The 22674-nt window shown below is 41.3% G+C and overlaps 1 protein-coding gene across 3 annotated transcripts; it reads left to right on the plus strand.

The window, feature by feature from the left end:
* The first annotated feature begins 8972 nt into the window (after positions 1-8972).
* TMEM9B (TMEM9 domain family member B) lies at positions 8973-22594 on the plus strand. Of its 3 annotated transcripts, XM_082341656.1 has the most exons (7): positions 9244-9403; positions 11716-11807; positions 14112-14196; positions 15131-15239; positions 17349-17483; positions 21408-21581; positions 22068-22594. In XM_082341656.1, exons 2-6 carry the CDS (start codon positions 11726-11728, stop codon positions 21561-21563), a joined length of 567 nt encoding a protein of 188 aa, XP_082197782.1. In that variant the 5' UTR covers positions 9244-9403; positions 11716-11725; the 3' UTR covers positions 21564-21581; positions 22068-22594. The 3 variants fall into 3 exon arrangements, with proteins under 3 accessions (XP_082197781.1, XP_082197782.1, XP_082197783.1); XM_082341655.1 differs by lacking the exon at positions 14112-14196 and having other exon boundaries at positions 8973-9403; XM_082341657.1 differs by lacking the exons at positions 11716-11807; positions 14112-14196 and having other exon boundaries at positions 9253-9403.
* Positions 22595-22674: the final 80 nt, after the last annotated feature.

A 22674-nucleotide genomic window follows, 5' to 3' on the forward strand; every position in this document is an offset into this window, starting at 1 on the left:
ATCAAGACACAATTGCTTAGCACAATTAAATGGACTGTCTCTAAATTCTCTTTCACTAGGAGTGAAAGGTGGGATGATCATTTCCTAGCAATATTGGAGAGAGATTTCTGCATTGGTTGGAAGGTTAGATAAGGAGACTTCCAAAGTCATTTCTAATGCCAAAATTCTTTGATTCTAGGACATCTTTATTAAATGGCATTGTGAATCAAATGTAGTTTCTTTTTGACTCATTGCCATCACTACAAACATAGACTCATTAATTTGGACTGAAATTATCAGCTTTTTATGCAGCTTTGAAGAGTTGCAGGCTACTGTTCTCAAGAAATCAGAAAGCAGAGACGTACTAGTCTGTGTGTTATAGCTTGGTCTCCTCTGTTAGCCGCTACTTCTTCCTTCCATTATCAGTGCATCCTAAGCTATACTCCTATCTTATTTTATGCTTACTTGTCTGGTCAGTGACCTACTGGCAGCTGTTTCTCACATGGTGTCAAGCATGTGGGCATTGTGACATCTATTTTCTCAGAGACCTTTTTATTCAAGGGTTGTGGTATGTTTCAGAAGACTGGGGCTGCCAGATGCCTGACCAGAATGGAGAAAAAGCTGGGTCTTTAGCTGCTTTTAGGTAGTGACTTGTCCCAAGGTTCTAGCAGCCTGATGATTACAAGCCCTGTTCTTTCTTTCCAGCACCTTTATCACACTCTTTTCTGGACCTATGCCCCTAACCAGCAAATCCCAGCCACCAAAATCAGAGAGGGGAATTCAATCCTGGCATTGTTTTTACTGGAGGCAGAGTAGCCTCCCAATGTGTATTTAATACAGAAAACCTAACTCTTCAGGGAACCCACATACTCCAATGCTGACATACTCAAACCCTTGAACAGGAGAAATAAGCCTGGAAGAGGGGGTGTGGCTGATCTAGTAGAGATACTTGTGTTTACCAGAGGAGAGACTTCGAGGACAAAGGGAGTGGAGACATATAATCTTCTGTGCTGTGAGCCTGGATAACGGGAATTTAACTTTGCTTTCATCATTTGGCAAACTAACATGGAATATCTTGGGATTCTGTTGTGAAATGCTGAACTCCTTGGATACACTGGATGCCCTTGTACTTGGGGGGCTGCTATAGTGGTTCTCATCTTACTTATTTGAAAATGGGTAAGAACATGAGAATTTCATTGTTTCTGGGCTGCCCATATGAAGAGTCAACTACTCTGTTTTGAAGGTTCTACAGAAACTATCCCCCATGTGTCTGAGTTCATAACAGTTTCTCTGTGGTAGATAAGAACCAGTTGGAGAATAGAAAGTACATTAAAGTGAATAGGTTTCATAAAGATCAATTCAGTCAGAGGGCTGTATGAAGGGGACCTATTCTAAGGTCTGAGGAAGGGTAGCCAGAGAGGAGAATCCAACTGGATATGCCCCATGGAGAGTACAATTTCAGATGTAAAGGCTCAGTATCAGCAGGTAAGGGCTAGGAGGAAGGCCAGGACTTGAAAAGAGTGACAATTAAAGGGAAGGGCAAATGGGTGGGAAGCTCAGCATCAGCCTAAGTTGATAATCAGATAAGGGGCACCAATACTGAAGTATACCTAAATTAACAAACCATACTATATAACTCATATTTGATTTATACATCTCATAATAATTTTAATTTGCTCTGTTTCATGGTGGTAAAATACATATCACCAAAGACTCCATTAGCCACTAAAAACAAGGTGATTACTCGAAAGACTATAAAGTAAATTAGACCTGAGATCCTCACCCCTTAGTCAATCATTTGTCAATTTGTTTATCCCCTGGAGAAACTGAACTAGTTGGAGCCACCAGGAACAACTGGCAGCTGAGAGGAGGCATCCTACTGAAAATGGGGACCTAAGGTTCAGCATTCTGAAGCATCAGATACCTCTTACACTGACTTGGATCCCAGAACCCTGAAATGTGGCTGTTCTCTTAGGACAGTGCTTTCACTGCAGCTCTCTCAAGGTGGTTTTTTCTCCCACAATTCTATTACTGGTCCTAGAGATGGGGTAGGTGGTCTTCTTGCTTCTTATTACTTCTTGCAGACATTTCGCCCTCTGCTTTCCCTTAAACCCCCCCAGCTTTGAGCCTCATGCCATCAAATTATATCAATTCTGTCCCTTCATTGTTGCTATCATCTACAAAATCTACAAGCCCCTGGGTCATTCCCCCTCAGTTTTCAATAAGTTTAGCTCTTGGCTCATTTCACTCCCTCCAACACTACTCCAGATTTAATTCTTCGTGATTTAATTACATAAATGGATGATCCTTTCAACACCCTGACATATTGGTTCCTTGCATAAACAGTCTTTCACTGATTTTATCCTCTACCTTTCCCTGCCATTTACTCCGATGGTCATACCTGAGATCTTGTTATTACCAGAAACTATAACCCTTTCATGATCTCAAGCTCATGTATCTGACTGTCTGACCACCAGCTCTGTCTTCCAGACATCTCCTAGCAACTTGATTGCAACACTCCCTTGATTATCACCTTTCATTGTCCCTAACCTGAGTTTCTCTCCTCTCTTCATAAGCAACTTATTAAATCCCTGGGTCAATGGATATAATGATTCACTTGCATATACTTTTAACTCAGTTTACCTTCTCTTTTTGTCACACTCACTTTGCAAAACCACAGTTCCAGTCAGAGCCAGCTCTTTGCCTACCCCTGTGCAGCAACCATGCTGACTGGCCTCATTTTAAACTCATGTCCATAACTCCCAGGCCCTTAACACCACCCAACAATCATATTTCCCTAGTCATTCACCTTTTTTATTCTAGATCACAGGTCTGCAACCTTTTTCTGCAAAGGGCCAGATAGTAAGTATTTTAGGCTTTTCAGGTCATACAGTCCCTTTCACGACTACTCTACTCTGCCATTGTAACAAGAAAGCAGCCAAAGGCAATATATAAGTATTGCCTTACATATTGCCATACAACTCATAAAATTTGAATTTTATGTAATTTTTACATGTCGCAATTTAGTATCCATCTTTAGGTTTTTTCCCCCAACCATTTAAAAGTATAATAATTATCCTTACCTAGAAGACTGTACAAAAACAGGATTTGGCCACGGGCTCTAGTTTGCTGGGCTGTCTTCCTAAGTTATTTCACACCTTCTCTTTTCTTCTCAAGTCTCTAATACTGACTTCTAATACTGCCAGATGATGGCCTTGCTTTCTACTTCATTCATGAAATAATCAGAACATTCACCACTCCTACCACATCTACCCTCTTACCAGCATCTCTGTGCATGAATTCAGCTTTCCCTTCTGTTACTGTGTTACCATAGCACAAAACCAAAATATTGTATAACTTACTGTGTTTATTGTCTCCCCAACTAGAATGTTAGTTTCAGGAGGGCAGAAAGTTTTATCTGTTTTACACACTGTTGTACACCAAGTACCTAGAAGAGTGTTTAGCACGTAGTAAGTGCTCAACAAATGCTTGATTGAACATTGGCTACCAGACCAGCAGGCAGGAGTGTAGAGAATTTTTCTCTAGGGAAACTTACCTCTCCTTCCAAGAGAAAGAAACTATGTATCTTGGCAGTTGATCTTGAGTGCCCTAAGTGGTATTTTTTTCAAACTTCTTCAAGAAAACACCCACAATAAGAAATCCCCATTTTATGGAATTGACCCAGTACATAATATGTACATATGATGTATGTGTGTGTATGTGAAACCAAAGTTTCCCAAAACAATTTCCTTTTTATGTGTGATGTATTCTGACATAGTATTTTCTATTCTGTCTTTTGGGGAAAAAAAGTTTGTAGCAAGTGATTAAATTGATTTCACAAACCACTAATGGGTTTGCAACCAGAAGTTTGAAAAATACCACAGTGTGTTCTACTAATCACAAGCCCTGTCTAGGTACACAGAGCTTCCAGTCAGTTTTCTAATGCCTAACTCTTGCATGTGAATAGATAGCCAAGGATCTCCAGACATTTAAGGAAAGCTTCTGAGAATTCCCTGGCCGTCCAGTGGTTAGGACTCTGTGTTTTCACTGCCGTGGCCTGGGTTCAGTCCCTGGTCGGGGAACTAAGATCCTGCAAGCTGCATGGCATGGCCATAAAAAAAGCTTCTAACATAAAAACAAAAACATAGCCACGAAACAAAGACTGAAATACTCAAAACATTAAAAATATCGTCAGAGAAATAAGATGCTGTATTCCCAGATGGAACAGATTGCTATTTAAAAGGGGGCGGGGCAGTCAAGAAAGTAGTAAATTTAAAACAGGATAACAGAAATGTAAAAATTCAAAAGAAGAGTTGGAAGATAGAAGTCTTTCAGAAAAACAAAAAGAGGTAGAAATGGGGAAGAAATGATAAAATTATTCAATTATTCTAGGGCAAAACCTGTGCAGTAGGCTTAAAGAATAACTAGTCCAGAATGAAGGAGTATGATGAAGCCCTGGAGGGTTGTCTTCAATTAAAAAAAAAAAAAAAACTAAACTGATAGGCTACCTGATGTGTTTGAAAGTATTGAGAGGAGAGTTTGGGATAAATTAATTATAGATACTTGAATGCTAAGTACTTAAGAAACATGGAAAAAGAGGCAATGGCTAACTTCAGTCAAAAAAAGGAAATGAAATCATATTATGCTAATTTATTCAACCATGAATAAATATGTACACAGTTATAATAATGTAAGGAATAGTGATTTACCTAAGTAAGATGATATAGATATATTGAGGGATGGAGGATGGAGAAATAATACATGTGTTTATGAGAGGACATTGGAGTGTAAGTACTTATTTATAAGTATTATAAATAATAGCTGTTATAAATAATAGCTTATTTCCTATAGCAAGAAGTAAAATAATAGCCCAGACTGAAAGTATTATAAATAATAGCTATTATAAATAATAGCTTATTTCCTATAGCAAGAAGTAAAATAATAGCCCAGACTGAAAAATCAAGAACTAGTAGTATAAGCATGCTATTAAGAAATAGGGAGATAAATCCCAGAAGAGATTTATCTTAAAAGATAAGAAAGAAGTTGTCTCTGGGGAGCAGAAATTCAGAATGTAGAGGGCTGGGGTAGGGTCAACTGCGAAGTACCATTTGATATCTTTAAATGCACTATACTGGGGACTTCCCTGGTGGTTCAGTGGTTAAGGCTCCATGCTTCCACTGCAGGGCGCACAGGTTTGATCCCTGGTCGGGGAAGTTCCGTGTGATGCGGCCAAAAAAAAATGTACTGTATTGATAAAAATAAAGATGAATACAAGTAGTATAGTTTTTCATTTATTTGAAAATCTTAGCAGTCAGAATGGAGGAACTGTTTCCTTTAGGTATTGTAAGATATAAGACACTGGGAAACCAAGAATACTGATTTAGCACCCTTCTGAAAGAAACTTTAAAAATTCTCCCTGCTTTGGTACTAAACCTTGTGTTGCTTTGTTATTTTACAGTCTCCAGTAACTTGTCAGCTGTTGCTGATAACCAGCATCTCTAGGAACAGAAAGATGTAATTCTGGCCTCATACATTGTTGTTACCATGGTGGGAGCCAGCAAGTATATTTATGTGGCTTTACAAGTAGCAGGGGGCAGAAAATCTTACTAAAGGGGGCTTAAGTAGGAGGGAGCACCCTGGCAATGCACATGGTAAAGGAGAGGGCTCACATGAGACATTCCCAGGGTATGCTCAGAAGAACTTCTGTATGTCCTGCTGTGACTGGAGACATCATCCAAGGAAACCATCATATTGATGCTGTGCATGACTCCATTTGTTCTCCTGGACTGCTGTGGCCTGGAAAAGTGCTGAGTAGATCAGAAAGGATGAGGTGGAGAAAGAAGACTGGGGCATCCAGAGAACTATTTGAGCACTGGAGGGAAAAGGGGTGAGGGGACTGCAGACAGAGCTAGCAAAACCTCGGTCCCAGATACATAAATTGTCACTTCTGCTTCCTAACCTTCTGACTTCCACACTTAAATTTAGAGAAGAGTCTTCTTACTCTTCTGACCATCCCCCACCACGGAATTTTTTAGGCCTTACAAAGAAGTGAGAGGGCGCATACCTGGTAGGAAGGTGCACCTGGACTTGTCACTCCTTAAGTGGAATAGAGTAAGGAAACGTAGTCACAGGGAAGCAGGGAAAAGAGTGGGTACTCACTAAGGCCAGTCTTGTCTGTAAACAGAACAACTCTGATGTGACCTGAAGGTCTAGGAAGACCCTAGGACAGAAAATCTCCCCTCTCCTGCCTACTATGGTGCCCAGATCCCATCTACACTTCTTTGGGCATCTCAGCATTGCCCTCACATGGTCAGAAAGGAATGAAGTAGGAATTCAACTAGGTACCTGATTCTTGGAGACTGACCAGAGGAGCCTCTCCCATTCCTTTTCTCTTTTCCAGGTCCCCACAAACATTTATTGGTTTTTACTCTAGCCCAGTCTCCAGGTACAAAGATAATGAACAAGGCCCCTGCCCTCAAAGAGTTTGCAAAATTTTGATGGAGGTTGGGAGTATAGAGGCAGATACGAAAACATAATTTCATCCTAACAGGTTAAGTTAGGAAAGAGATCTGCACAAATACAGATGGAAGTGCACCTAAGGCAGGGAAGGCTTTCTAGTTGAAGAGACCCCTGACCTAAGGGGAAAGTAAGAGTTATCTAGGCATGAGCAGGGCAGAACAAGAACTGACTCCTCCACTTCCATTGTGTCACCTGGAATTACATTCCTTGTTTAGTGACATATATCCCCCCAACCTCAAACCTTTGGCGCTAGCTGTGCCAGTTCAACTCTGCCACCCCTCTCCTTACCCAGGCCTGAGTTTTCATTCAGACTCTAGCCAGGCAACCAACCATCTTATTACAGTCACATTCTACTCATGGCAGCCACATCCTATATTCTAGAACAGCTATGTCTAATATAAATATTAAATTTTCTAGTAGCTACATTTAAGAAGTAAAAAGAAACAAGTGAAATTATTTTAATAACATTTTATTTAACCTAATGCATCCAAAATATTTCAACCTTAATATAAAAACATTATTGAGATATTTTATGTTTTTCATATTGTCTTTGAAATTCAGCATATATATATATATTTTTTTTTTTTTTTTTAATTTTTGGCTGCACTGGGTCTTCATTGCTGTGCGTAGGCTTTTTTCTAGCTGCAGCGAGCAGGGGCTACTCTTCGGTGCGCGGGCTTCTCATCGCGGTAGCTTCTCTTGTTGTGGAGCACGGGCTCTAGCTGCACGGGCTTCAGTAGTTGTAGCACACGGTCTCAGTAGTTGTGGCTCGCGGGCTCTAGAGCACAGGCTCAGTAGTTGTGGCGCACGGGCTTAGTTGCTCCGTGGCATGTGGCATCCTCCCGGACCAGGGCTCGAACCCGTGTCCCCTACATTGGCAGACGGATTCTTAACCGCTGCGCCACCAGCGAAGCCCAAGATTCAGTATATTTTACACTTACACCATATCTCAAGTCAGTCACACTTCAAGTGCTCAATTGCCACATGTGGTTAGTGACTACAATGTCCGACAGTGTAACTCTAAAATTCTGCCCAGACTGAGTGTACTTGGTGAGGCACTATTATATATTTCCTCTAGGTCTCTGTACCCCGAGTCAAGGCCCTGAGAACAATTTTGAAGAAGAAAGGGAAGGCCTGTGAGGTTTCAGCCAAAGAGTAATCACTCCCTTCAGATGCTAGACTTAGACAACTAACCCAAAACTGATCTCAAACTTGCTGATAAGACAGCTTTTAGCAATCACAAATCCACAAGTGCCTCACAGTCAGACACATTTGATCCCTGGTGTCTCCAGATTGTCCTCTGGCCAGCAGGACACCCGCTAAGAAAACGTGATAATTAACTAATGTTAACAGCATCTTCAGAAGGCAGTCTGGAGGGGTCTTGTTGAAAAGTCATCTAGTCCTGCCATTCTGGTTCTGGTTGGGACTGGGAACCACTTGCCATTTGGGACTGAAAGGGGCTAAAAATATTTGGCGTAGCATCAGACACCTTGTGTTAGAGTCTAGCATCAACAAGAATCACATGGGAGAAAAATATTGAGAAAATTCTGTCCGTTAATTAAAACATTTCCACAAACTAGGAAAAGACCACCTTTTAAGTTTCACTTAGAGAAAGGAAACACGAGGTGTTCCATGAAAGCAGAATTTGAAATCCATAGGTAAGAGTTCAGTCACCTCATACTGAGACCAGAAAAGGGAAGTGTTTGGACCAAGGTCATTCAAAAAATCCGCAGAGGTTGTGATGAGCCCCTGCATCCTTTCCACTACAACCCCACTGTCCCTACTAACTGAAAAATATTTTAATTGGAGACACTGTGCCGTCTCCAAGGTTCTCCTAAATTACCCTTCAGGATGACCCGCTCTGGGAAGGATGGGTCAGCTCTCCCCGACTTCTGACTTAGGGGACCAGCCACCCTGAATAGGATTGTAGCGCCGCGAGCCCCCACGTTATGGAATCCTGGACGGAGGAGGCTACTAGGGCGGTTCTCTCGCCAACTCCACACCTTCCGGAGCCTGGCCTGGCCCAGCCCCTCCGCTGTTTTCCAGTTCCTGGCGGCAGGCTGGGCTTAGGCGGTCAGCCCCCCAGTGAGAGGCAAGCGGGGAGCCCCACACGGAGGCCACACCCAAGGAGGCAGCTCACAGACTGTTAGCAACTTCGCGGGGAGTGGGGTCCGGGATGCGAGTGGGCCGCAGGTCAGTACCCAAAGCGCCAGAGAGGACCTCTCGACCCTCTGACTGGGGGTGGGCTTCCCGGAAAGCGATGGCTCGGCCAGCCCCATACCTGTCCCCACGCCTCGCACCCGCCCCGCCGGCGCCGGCCGGGACGGGCCGCCTCTCAGCAATTCCGGGGCTTATTAGGCTCACTCTGGGTCCGGCAACGAACTGCTCCGGCCTCGCAGGGGTCGCTCGGGCCCTGCCCCCCCCCCCACGCTGACAGCCCGGGCTTGCTGCGGGGTGGGTGGGTGGGGGTCTCCCTGGGCGGGAGGACCTGCTAGTGCACTGGCGGCCCACAGCCCCGCAGCCTCGGTGCCGGGGAAAGATGGCCTATCACCTCGAAGCTCCGCCGGACCCACGCTGCGCCCCCGAGAGGCCGCCTTTGCTCCTGGGGCACAGCGCAGCCTCCCGGCCTTCGCACCGGGAACCGTTTCCGGGGCGAATGCTTTTCGTAGCTGACCCGGCGCGGCCCGTGACGCGAGCGCCCAGACGGAAGTGCGGGCTGAGGAGCCGGAGCCCGAGCCGGAGCCCGACCGAGAGCAGGTCTCGGGGGCTCCGGCTGTGGGGACTGCTGGCCCTGGCAGCGATGGCGACCCTGTGGGCCGGCCTCCTTCGTCTCGGCTCCATGCTCAGCCTGTCCTGCCTGGCGCTCTCGGTGCTGCTGCTAGTGCAGCTGTCGGACGCCGCCAAGGTGAGTCCCGCCCAGCGCTCGCCCCAGACCGAAGCTCCTCCCCTGCCTCCGGCCTTGTCCACCTGCGTCCCACCCAAGTCCTCTCCCAGCCCTGACAGCCCGACCCCTAGCTTCTCAGCCCTGGCCGACTACCACCCGGAACCCTCCCGACGGCCAGGGAGCAGTCCAGCCCTCCCGCTCCAGCTGTCTGACGGTCCCCGCCCGCACCCCTCCCACCCCCGGAGCTGACACCCCGCCCCAGCTCCACCCGGCCCTGACGGCGCCCAGAGTCGGGACAGCATCTCCGCCTCCTTGAATTTCCCTTCCCAGCCCCGACAGCACCGCCCCCAAACTTGACAGCTTTTCCAACTCTAAGAGCCTTTAACTAACTTTATACGCTTGAGCTCTGACAGTCACCGCCGCCCTCCACCGGCTTCACAGACCACTGCCCCAATTCCCCAGGCCAAAATGATAGGAAGCCCGCATCTCACAGCTGTCTTCCCTCTTAGGAACTAACTCCTCTCAACTCACCCCTGAACAGATTCTCTTCCCACTGTGGGAACTTGCTTCTCCTGGCAGCCTTCCTTCTCAATACGACCTACAGGAGTCTCTCTCACCAGCCTCATATCCTCACCTGGCTCCCTCCAGGACCTCCTGGCCCCTTTCTTGCCTTCTCTCTTCTTGATAATTTAGTGGGTAAGGGAGGATCCAAACTACAGGAGAGGTGAGGTTGTGGCCTTCTCCCCTGCTCCATTTCTTGGCCCTTCTGGTCCCCCTCATGCTGCTATCTAGTACCCTTCGTGCCCATACCCTCCAGACCTGTCCTTGATGAACTACCTCATTGCTAGGGAGAACAGATGGCCTGCACATTAATGTGATGGGAAAACAGAATGACATTTTTCTTTTTTAAATTGGAGCTTTACTCTATAATACCTTTAAATATAGGGGCTGGGAAAGATGGGTGACAAGTATACATATCAGGGGGGTTTTGGTCAGGGGTTCTTTTTTTATTGAAGTATGTAGTTAATTTACAATGCTGTGTTAGTTTCAAGTGTACAGCAAAGTAATTCAGATTCTTTTCCATTATAGGTTATTACAAGATATTGAGTATAGTTCCCTGTGCTATACAATAGATCCTTGTTGTTTAGGTCAAGGGTTCTTTTTGAAATCTTCCCTACTTCCCTTCAGAAACAGGGACAGCAGCAAGTCTCCTGACTTTCAAAACACTGCTGGCACCCTCTGCATATCTTCTGTGATCACTCTAAGTGGTATATTGTAACCATGTACTTGTCAGTCTCCTTTACTTGGGCATGTCCTAATTATGGGCAGGAACCATGTCTCACGCTTATCTGAATCCACCTCATTGCACACAAGTCCTGGCACAGGACACATGCTCACTAAGTAGTTGCTCAATGAGTAAATGAATTACCAACTCTGCCAGATATACCACCATATATAGGAGCTTTGGACCTGGTCCTCTGGAGACTAATGAGCTGCTGCCTTATCAGATTAGATTCCCCTTTGCTGGGGAAGGATCTCCTTCACCCTCTATTCATAAATTTAGTCACCCCTTCCTCCACTTCTTGAAACTTGCTTTATCAGTAGTTGTCCTCTCTGTCTCCCAGGGATTAGAAGCAAAGTTTCCTGGGAAGGGTAGACCAAACTGATCTCAGCTACACTCACACTACTTCCCTTATGTATTGGGTTGGCCAAAATGTTCGTTCGGTTAGTGAACACGTTCAATAAAGTTCTCTGTGAAAATGAAGAATGTGTCTTTTATTTTTACTTTAAACCAAACGAACTTTTGGGCCAACCCAGTACTTCCTTTCTAATTGTAGCTGAGTGCCTCCAAAACTTCATCCCTTCTATAGGACTCTGGCCCAACCCATTTTATCCATATCAATACCTTTCTACCAAAGGGTGGAAGGATGGTGAGTAAGAAGAATTGTGATTTGTGAGTAATTTTTAGTTTGATATTTCCCCATCCTTCTGTAATCAGCGTTCTTATCTGCAGGCACAGCTGTCTGTCTACCTCGTCTTTCTACTGGCAGGTAGATGGTGATAACATTAGCACAGTTTGATTGTCATGTGACACAAAAATGTGATTAACAAGTCACAGATACTAGATGTTATTTCAAAATAATTTTATGTAGTATATAATCATTCATTAACATTACCAATGGCTTTTAAAAACTTGTATCTCTCAAAGTTATTTAAAATTTTAAATGAATGGTTTTAGAATACTTGGCAGGGGATGCTTAGCAAAATGTGTAAGTTGCAGTTTTTAAAAATATTGATGATAAACTGTCAACAAGTTTCTATTTTGATTATAGAATTCTGAGGATGTCCGATGTAAATGTATCTGTCCTCCCTATAAAGATAATTCTGGGCGTATTTATAATAAGAACATATCCCAAAAAGACTGGTAAGTATTCTGGATTACTGAATTACCTGTCAAATTTCTTTCTTTGGTTGTCACTGTTAGCCCTGGATATTCATCCAATGTATTGTTTTCTCTTTAAGCAAAAGTGTTGAATTCCATTTCTATTTGAAAAAGTGAGAGTAAGGCCCTGAGTGCATGATGTAGGCCTAAAGGAATGTAGCCAGAATCCCCAGGCAGGGAGGCTTTTACATTGGGATGGGGCTGAGTTTGTGGCACCCAAACTACCCATAGCTACCCTTCTGTGTCCCCTTAAATTTTGGTCCTCCCTCTTGCTTCTCAGTGGAAGGTAAGCAAGCCTCATTTACCTGGGTCAGAGTTTTTACAATTTGTAGGTTTTGATGATATATTGTCAGATATAGGAGACTATGTTTAAAAGTGTCAAAAGGCTCAGGAAGGAATGGGAATGAGCCATGGATATCAGAGTTTACCAATTGGTGTGCCATTAATAGGTTATAGGTGTGCCAAGTCATTGATCCCTTCAGCCCTTGGCATATAATCAGGCAGGCCTGTGATGACTGGGATCCTGACTAGCTAGCCACCAGCAGCCTTCTCTATTTATCCCAGTGGACCTTACAAATAATAGCTTTTTCTACATGTGCCATAAAATGATTGGGAAGCAGTGGTTTTGTAGCAGGATAGGTGGGCTCCTTACCCCGGACTGGGACGTTTTATGGTTTATAATGGAAGATTGCCAGGATAGGCCTAGAATAAAAATAGCTCCAAATGTTCCGTACTTTCACATGTACCCTATTTCACAGCTAAATAGCCCTGAAAGTTTGAAAGCCGAATTAAATTCATTCTGTTACAATATTCCAAGCTGACTTTGAGTAAGAAAAGGCAGGCTTTGAGCATGTTTAGCTTTTCTGATGTCGTTGTCTGTTCTTCCCATGATGTGCATTTAGGTTCAATCCGACATGTGGTAAGTGTATTCTTGAGAACTTCTTGTGAGCTTTTGTGTTCTACTTTAAATTGTCTCATACTACAAAGTGATTTAGCTATTCTTCTAGGTTTCATATCAGGAAGTTACTTTATATGAAAAGAAAACTCAAATAAGTTATTCCTATAAATTTCCCAAATATATTGAGCACTTACAATCAGTTTATTCTATTATCAGTAATAGAATATGATGCCTGTTACTTGAGTGGCAAATGAACTCACTATTCAAGTGTTTAGCACTAATCTTTTCACTGACTTTTTGTTTCTCCAGGTTCACAGAGAACCGTATATCATTTATCCCTGGTTATTGGTGAAAATAGGGAGCTTTGAAAATAAACAGTTGAAAACAAGCCTTGCTTTGGAATTTTTCTTCCCTCTCTCCCTTGCTTCCTTCCTGCAGCTTGGCCTTTTACTACGGATAGGTTCACAGATGTCACTGAAAGTTTTTTAACTGGCTTTAGAAGGGTAGGCATGTTATGACTAATCAAGATGTTATGGCTTTCCGAGGCTTCCAATATCTTATCTGACCCTATATATATTTTTACCTCCTGGCCTCTCCATTTTGTCCAGTTGTTAGCTTTAATTCTTCATTGACCTATACTGTCTAACTTAAGAAAAATTTGAGTTCTCTGGTTTGTGTTTGAGGTGTGATTTGAAGCTGATAATGTCCTCCTTTTGGCACTAGGGGGAGGTGTCGCCTAGTTCCTGAAGTGGTTGTGTTCTGTGTCTGGGTTCTGCGTTTACACTGAGTGGCCAGCCAGAACCAACCTTCCTGGTTCCTCTCCCATCCTGCACAGCACTGAAAATCTCCTTGTTATTAAACTGTATTTGTACTTCCAAAGAAATACTCAACACTTAGATTCCCAAGTAATTCTTAAGTATTGTTACTAAGGCTTCTGAAGCTGAAATAGAAAACTAAGTAGGAGATAAGTCTCATTTTCCTGAGGTTCAGAGAGATACAGGGGGGCTGTCCTAGGAGGCAGGAGCCCTGGATTCTGGTCCTTTTAGCTATTAATTTACTCTGTGACCTGTAGAGGTGACCTCTCCGAGAGTGCTGGGCTGGATGACCTCTATGATTATGAGCTAGATAACCCCTGCAGTGAGATTTAGTTTCCTCTGCCTATTTTATGCCTGTATCCAGCTGGATACATTACTGGTCTCTTGTACATTTGGAACAAATATCACACACTTGTATGGTGTGAGTTGTGGGACCTTACTCTTATTTGAAATTCTGCCAGTTGAGACTTATTTTTTCATTACTACCTTTGTTAAAATTAAATTACCTGTTAAGGAAAACTGACTGAACTTTGATCATTTATGCCATTTTGGGTTTTCTTTCTTATGCCACAGCTCAGAGGGAACAGAACACAAAAAAGTACGTTCTGATAGGGCAAAGGGAAAGAATCAGCCTGGAGCATTGGATGCCCTCAAGAAGGTGGGTGGAGTGAGACAGGATGCTGTGGTAGAGTTCTTGAGGCAGCCAGCCATGCCTAAGGGAGAGAGGACAAGAGGGAGGGAAACTGCCCAGCAGCCAGCAGGAGGACAGCAAAGCTTTGCCTGCCTTTGCTGAAGGTGATCAGGGTAGTGGGCTCTTAATAGCTGGGGAGAGTAAGAATTTAGTTATTTCCTAGACTTGACAGATTTCTGGGAAAAAGATTTTTTGGATAGGCTTGCTTTTTCATAAGCCATAAATAAGTGACCTGGAAAATGGGGAGAAAATAAACATCCAACCACAAAAACATTCAGCCTTTTACTATTTTTAGGTACTGTTGCCAGGTAGTGTTTTCATTTTAAAATATTTTTGTTGTCCTAATCCTACTTCTCCATGCTTTTTAAATAGACTTTTGCTCATTAAGAAAAGTAACTGTTTCTTACTCTGGTGTTCAGCTTTCAGAGTTTCATAATTTACCAACTGTTAGGATTAGCCATTCATATACCACACTGTGGCAGTTTAGATGATATTAGTTAATTCATAAAAGAGGTAATCTCATATTTGAATAATGCTCCAGGTCACTTTAAATCATTTAAAGCAGTTTTACTTGCTAAATGAACAAGTCTAATATGACTTGATCTGCTAAGTAGTTTTCAGTCCCATTTGGGATTTTTCAAGTGCATTTTTAACTATAAATAGCACTTTTGAAAATAGCTGCTACATATGTGTCTTTATGGTCTCTTAGACTGTTAAAGCTTACCAAATTGCTAATATTGAGAGAGGAAATGATTTCCCTTCCCTTACTGATTATTTGTTCCTTATATTCATTCTTTCATTGGGAAAGTTCAGTGATTATTCTGGATTTCAGGAAAGGTTTGATCAGTGCAAGTAGAAAATCCAGCTAGGTTTAGGCAGTATTTTATCTTTGTTTTTTCAGTGATTGCCTTCATGTTGTGGACCCCATGCCTGTGCGGGGGCCTGATGTAGAAGCATACTGTCTACGCTGTGAATGCAAATATGAGGAGAGAAGTTCTGTTACGATCAAGGTAAAAAAACAATAATCCATCTTTTCTGCTTCTGGAACAGTTTTTGATGGTATCTAGACAAGAAAGAAAATTTTGGACATTTGAATTCTATTTAGTTACCTAAACTATTGCTCTTCCATCCTCTTCCCAGCACCCTCTTACCTCCTCCTTTCTCATCCCCAGCCCGCACCCTGAAAGGATCAATGGACCTGCTCTCCGCCTGCCTCGTAGAGATAGATGCCTTGTGCCTTAATTAGGATACCTTAGATAGATGTGATATGTGAAATGGCACAAAAAAAGCCCTGAGTGTAATTTGCATTTCCCAGAAAGACATTCCAGCTTCTCTGCGGGCCACGTATGCCAAAGATTAGTGAGAAAGCAGGATGATTAGACCTTCTTCTTCCTGCCCGCTCAACCCTTAGAAAAAGTTATATATAGAGTGACTACTCTATCCTAGAAAACATCACTTCTGGATTTTAAGATTTCCTTTGTTTATCTTTTATAGGAAATGGAATGTAGATCACTCTCATCACAATTTGGACCTCTAATGAGTTCAATTACTTTATTATGGTGGCTCATAGTTCTTCTCCCCAATTTTTTTATATGGAGGTCCCCATTCCTGTTCCCCCCCCCAAAAAAAATACCTTAGGGGAATCTGGGGTGGTCAGCTATACCAGTTACAAAGATTCCTGTTGTGATTGACCCTGCAGGAGAGCTCCTGCTCCAGCAGGGTACTGTCCCATAGAGAAATCATCACTGTACTTTTTTATTTTTTAACAAAATTTTTATGTATAATTTCCATACCCCAAATGTCACTCATTATAAGTGTACAATTTTATAAATTTTAGCAAATTTAAAACCAATTTTTACAATCCAGTTTTAGGGACTTCCCTGGTGGTCCAGTGGTTAAGACTCCGCACTTCCAATGCAGGGGGCACGGGTTCAATCCCTGGTTGGGGAACTAAGATCCCACATGCCCCGTGGCCAAAAGATAAAAATAAATAAATACTTTGGGTATTGGCCCTGATGACTTTCTAAAAAAAAATTTAAAAAATAAAATCCATTCTTAGAACATTCCCATCACCCCAAAAAGATCCCTCATAACCATTTATAGTTAATCCCATTCCTACCCCCAGCCCTAGACAATCACTATTCTGCTTTGTGTGTCTCCGGATCTGGACATTTCATATAAATGGAATCATAAAATATGTGGTCTTCTGTGACTGGTTTCTTTCACACAGCATAATGTTTTTGAGGCCTCTTCATGTTGTAGCATGTATCAGTACTTAATTCCTTCTTATTACTGAATAGCATTCTATTACATGAACATACCACATTTTGTTTATCCATTCATCAGTTGATGGACATTTATTTCCAGATTTTTACTTTTACTCTTATGAATAATGCTGTCATCAATATCTGCGTACATGTCTTTGTGTGGATGTATGTTTTCCTTTCTCTCTGGTAGATTCCTAAGAGAGGTAAGTTTATATTTAATTTTTTAAGAGACTGCCAGGTTGTATTCTAAAGTAGTTGTACCATTTTACATTCTCACCAGTAACATATGAGGGTTCAGTTTCTGTACATCCTTGCTAACATTTGGTGTTGACTGTCTTTAACTGTAGCCATTCTAGTGGGAGGTGTCACACTGTACTGCTTGACACCGCACGAATTAAGATCTCAAGAAAATCATGTGCCTAAAATGTATTTTTGTGTATCTAAATTGATCTAAAGCAGTATGCTGTTGAAATTCATCTGAATTACATTTTCTGTTAGGGATCCTAACAGAAAGTGGTCTTGACTGCAGTGCTGTTGAATCTAGGACACTGTATTGAGGGTGAAAAAAGAGAACTACTATGCTAGCAGTGGTGCAAATGATTAGCAGTAGGTGAAGGTGGAATTTGAAGACTCGTGAAAAGATCCCAAAGGCAAAATGCTTTCTTTCCTTTTTTTCTATAAATAATACTTTGGTGAAGAGTTGAGTTTATTTCTTATGTTGGAATCTGGTTTGTATAGAAATCCTATATGCTTAACAGATAGATCAGTCTTCACTATGGCTTTAGCATTATTATACAAAATTCAGATTTCTTGGCTTGAACAGAGATATAACTTATTTTCAATTTCTTTTAGGTTACCATTATAATTTATCTCTCCATTTTGGGCCTTCTGCTTCTGTACATGGTATATCTTACTCTGGTTGAGCCCATACTGAAGAGACGCCTGTTTGGACACTCACAATTGATACAGAGCGATGATGATGTTGGGGTAAGTTCTTAGCATGCCCTAGCTGTTCAAAGCCAGTCTCTGTCATCATCTGATATAGAGTGCATGTGAAGAGTAGTTACATAATAGATGTCCATATCTGGAGCAGATCCTCCACTAGAGAACCTAAAGACAGTTCTAATATTAGTGTATGTCTCTTTATGAGGAAATTGCTCTGTAAAGCCATAAATTTGGTGGTTAGACCGATGATCCTTGGTGAGTGTGCTGTACAAGCCTTTCACTACCAAGGGCATAATTTTCATCGCCTTTTCCTGCTTACATTGAGAAAAGCATCGGAGATAGTCTTCTTCCTAGGCTCCTGCCTGAACACCTTCCCTGTCAACATCACCAAATATTTTAAAAGGCAAAGAGGCTTTAGTGAAGGGAAGCATGAAAACCATAATGTTCTTTACTTAATGAAGTACAGCTTGATAACCCGCTGATGTTTTATATTTCCTATTTTCCTCCTTCTTTAAAAAAATCTGTGCTCTTTAGAGAAAAATAAAACCATCACTCCTGATTCTCTTCCTATCTTTAAAACACATTCATATTTGTATATATAATTAATATTACTTCACTCAAACTTTTGAGAAATTGACATAGTCCACAAATTTGTTATTCAGTATGGCTTAGAGAATTATATTGTTTGTTTTGTCATTATCCTGTTTGGGTTTGTTTCCAAATTTTCCACTATTTCATTATTACATATATAATATTCTTTAGAAATTACTTTTTATTTTGGATTACTTTATTGAACTATGTTTCTTAAAGTGAATAAAATTTAGTAGAGTTTCAAGAATCAATTCCAAAAGCCAAAGCCAGGATAAAGCCTTGCCAATCACAGTCAAAAGTCCTTTTACTCTGGAATGGCTTGTGGACCCATTGGTAAAAGATGAGAAAGGGGATCCTGAATGAATGGCTTAAGTTATAATTACAGAGCCTGCTTGTCTCATGAATATCGATATTGAATACTCAACTTAATTTGAGCAAGATTTCATTTTTGTTTTGTGAAGAACTTTCATAGAAATACCTCTGTTTGCCTCTTTTCCCCTTGCTTCCTTTAGTAATTCAACCAACACATAACAAGTAACTTTTCCATATCAGGAAGGATTAGAGTCTCAAATACTATTCCCATGTTAATTTTCATTCACATACAACATTTCCCATTGACATTTTGGGTCAGATGATTGTTTGTTGTAGGGGGCTGTCCTGTTCACTGCATGATCTCTAATAGCATCCCTGACCTCTGCCCACTAGAAGCCTCATCCCAATCATGACAATCAAAAATGTCCACAGACGTTGTCAAATGTTCCTGGGGGTCAAAATCACCCCCAGTTGAGAACTAGTAACATATGAAAACGTTATGTATCAAAGGCCACCTGAACCGTTTCATTATAGGCACAGAGACAGAAACTCTGACTTAAACTACATCCCTTATAGCATTAAATATCTGGTTCCTGATTTTAGGGATAGACAATATTAATGTAATACACAGAACATAAAAGAAATGGATGCACAAATGTGTAGATAAAAACATGTAGGAAAGGCATTTGATGGGACCATGTGCTTAGTAACCATTTTGTTCACCAGTGATTGATTCTGTGAGCATGTCGATCATATGAGAACATTGTCTTGAGAGGCCTGGCTGACTTTTGGATATCTGTTAAATTGATTCTGGGCAGAGAGAGGTTTTCTAAACACAGGTATGAATTTATGGTACCAACTCTGTGCAAAAAGAAGTTCAATTTAAATTCCTACAATTGTTGCTAATCCAAGATGAGAGTTCTTCACTCTGTATGTGCCTTTAAACATGCTTTTGTTAAATTCTCAGTTCAATTCTGTTTTAATTTTTTCCATTTTTGTTGAGTGTAGAGCACTTTGAATCAAGTGAGAGTTAGCACAAATAGTTAAGAAGCTCACTGCAAGTAGTCACAATATTTACTGTATTATATATCCATGACACATCATTGCTATTATCAAAGCATTACATTAAAACATATTTTATATTTATTGTAATTTTATCAGGTGTAAAAAGAACAAACATATATAAAGGGTAAATCTCTATTTGCATTCTCCCGGCATCCATGACTATGAGCAGCTAGTTCAATCTTGTTCTGATAGATGGAGAATAGACCAAAAGGATTAACTGGTTTGTTTAGTCCTTTAAATTTGTTCCTTAAGAAGGTGTTTCTCCCCCTACCTTGAAGAGTAGATAACAAGACTATGAAATTGAGAAACACTCTGCTGGTAAAGTACATCCTTCTTCCCAGTCTTGTTTATGTCAAAACAAACCAATGGTAGTAATGTTTTATATACAAGTTCACTGAAGCACCATATTCGGATAGTGTCATTTTAATCTACCTGAACAAAATCAGTGTGTTAAGAAAATGTGACACCAAGTCAAGTTTAGGGGAGCTAAGACTTGTGCTTGTGCTCATTTGTTAGATGACCTTGGATCGGTTTATTTCCTCATGGGAAATAAAGTAATCCAACAACATTAGCCACCTTCCTTTTTCCTAACTTTCTTTCTTACATCTTTGAAACATTTGAACTTTGTGGAATTGTTTTTATTATTTTCATTTGTAAGGTTAAAAAAAATAATGGGGTTTGCACAAGATATTACCTAAATTAAGTGAAAAGTTGAAGCAATTTTGGTAAAGAAGGCAGGGATAGATTCTTTACAGAAAACTCTTTGATGTCTTTGAAATGTCGACATTATATAAATATCTTGCTCTAAAAAGAAGACTAGGTGTTATAACACTGTTTAGTTATAGTTTTATATATATAGTTATGCAGTTATGTATAGCTTTCCATAGACACGCTGACTTCTGCCCTGGGTATATAATAGAGCTTTTGCAAACATGCAAAACAATATTGTTTCTTTCCGAGAGGCAAAGTTTAAGAGGTCTGACTTGTGACTTGTATCCTATGTTGGAACATTTAGGAGCTTTGCTAACCCAGGTTCAGGAAAAAGAGATCAAGGAAAAGGCAAACAAAAGCAATAAATAAGTACTGAATGCCTTTTGTCATTTAGGCAGCTGTGTTTATATCTCATTCATAGATAGATTAGCATGGTGGTTTCCTGTGTAATGACTGCAAACATCAGTGGCGTTGGTTTACTTTGACCAGGATAGGTTCGTTTTCTACACAGATACCTGGGTGACCCTTCAATGGCCTCTTTCCTAATGCAGCAGCTAACATGGAAGCTACTGTGTGCTCAGCAATGAAAGATTCAAGTCTTTACCAAATAGAAACGCTGAAGTAATAATTCCTTACTGTCCTTAGCACTAGAGGGTAATTGTAGCACTTGAGCTATGTCTCTGTTCATTACAGATTGGGGAAGGGGGGAAATGTAGGTGTTGAGGGCATAAGAAGAGATGGAAACCAACCAAGATAAGATGCAGTCAACTCATCTCCCAGGAAGAATGTGGCCCCAAGCTGGCAAGTAACAATTCTAATATAATGGGAGTCAGGAAATTAAAAGATAGGAGTTTCCTCAGCCACAGATTAGCTATATAGTATCGAATAAAACAAGGAAAAGCCCTACTTTCTGTATCTGTAACATGTAGATATTAACATGCAAAATAGATTTTCTTTCCACCACTCATCAAGAAGGGCTTCTCTCTAACATAAATGACCACTGTCTTTGTCTTGATCCCTACTTCTTAAGGGAATGTCTTTGGAAATGGTGACTCACGGGAACTTTGCACAAATACCTCCTCATCGCTTATTTTACTTGAACCAACTATTTCTGTAGTTGAGTTCATCCTGCTTCTGGCAGTTGAGTGCCTAAGAGTGCTTGGCCAAATTAGATGGTCTGTTTGAAAAGGCCAGCTGCTCCTATCTCCATGGCTGGATAACTGCTATCGTGTGTGTGTGTTTTACACGGACCATGCCGTCTGATGTTCTCCATTCCTGGACTTTCAGGATCACCAGCCTTTTGCAAACGCCCACGATGTGCTGGCCCGCTCCCGCAGTCGAGCCAATGTGCTGAATAAGGTAGAGTATGCCCAGCAGCGTTGGAAGCTTCAAGTTCAAGAGCAGCGAAAATCCGTCTTTGACCGTCATGTTGTCCTCAGCTAATTGGGAATCGAATTCAAGGTGACTAGAAAGAAATGAGGCAGACAATGGGAAAATATTGACTGAGTTTTCCTGGATTTTGTTTTAATGCCCTGTTGATTTCACTAACTCTTGCTGGAAAATTCAAAACTGGAAACAAAAACATGCTTGGTATTTTCTTTTCTTGTTAATGTATTAATGGAGGCATTTTTTAAAGCACACGCCTCAAACAACATTAGCCTTTTCCTGTTTGTGACTTTTACTAATAAAAATATGTCTGCCTGTAAATTATCTTGAAGTCCTTTACCTGGAAAAAGCACTCTCTTTTTTACCACACAGTTTTAGTTTGGTTTTCAAGATAATTTTCAGGGGTGGTTTTTGTGTGGTGGTTTTTGTTTTTGTTTTTGGCAGAGAAGGGGAGGGATATGTGGGAAGTGCTTAACATAACTTTTCTCAAGTCACTTTACTAAACAATCTGTTGTAAATAGACTTTGCCTTTTATTTTCAAGTTTCATTTATATTTTGCAGTCTGCCAGCCTCATCAAAGCCCTGACTTACCTATTTGAATTTTGCACTGACTATGTTATCTGGACATCTGGTTGGCCTGTGGCTGCACTTCATGGTAAATTGGATCTGAAATGCCTGGTGGCTCTTCACAAGATGCAGATTTTCTTCCTGTACTGTGATGTCTGATGCAATGCATCCTAGAACAAGCTGGCCGTTCGCTAGTTTACTCTAATGAATAAACATAGTCTTCGTGTGTGGTCTTTCTCGTCTTCTTCTTCTTTAAGGATGAATCCTAAGGACTTGGACACTTGCAATAAAGAAATTTTCTTTTAAACCCAAGCCTCCCTGGATTGATGACATACACATATTTGTCAGCATCCCCAGTCAGGTTGAGAGGCAGCTGTTTGAGCTGTAGTGTGTACAGCTTTGAACTAGTACTGGAATTCCAGTTGCCTCCCTCTGAAAGGTATAGCAGTTATTGGATAACTGCCTTTTTTCTTCCTATGTCCTCTTTGAAATGTAACAATAAAAATAATTTTTGAAACACCTACCAGTGTATCTATGTCTCCTAACTTTTCTCTCCTCCCTCTTTTGCTGTATGATTAACTTGAAGATGCAAAGACAATTT

This window comes from Balaenoptera borealis (assembly GCF_965194805.1).
Source record: "Balaenoptera borealis genome assembly, chromosome: 11".
NCBI lineage: Eukaryota > Metazoa > Chordata > Mammalia > Artiodactyla > Balaenopteridae > Balaenoptera > Balaenoptera borealis.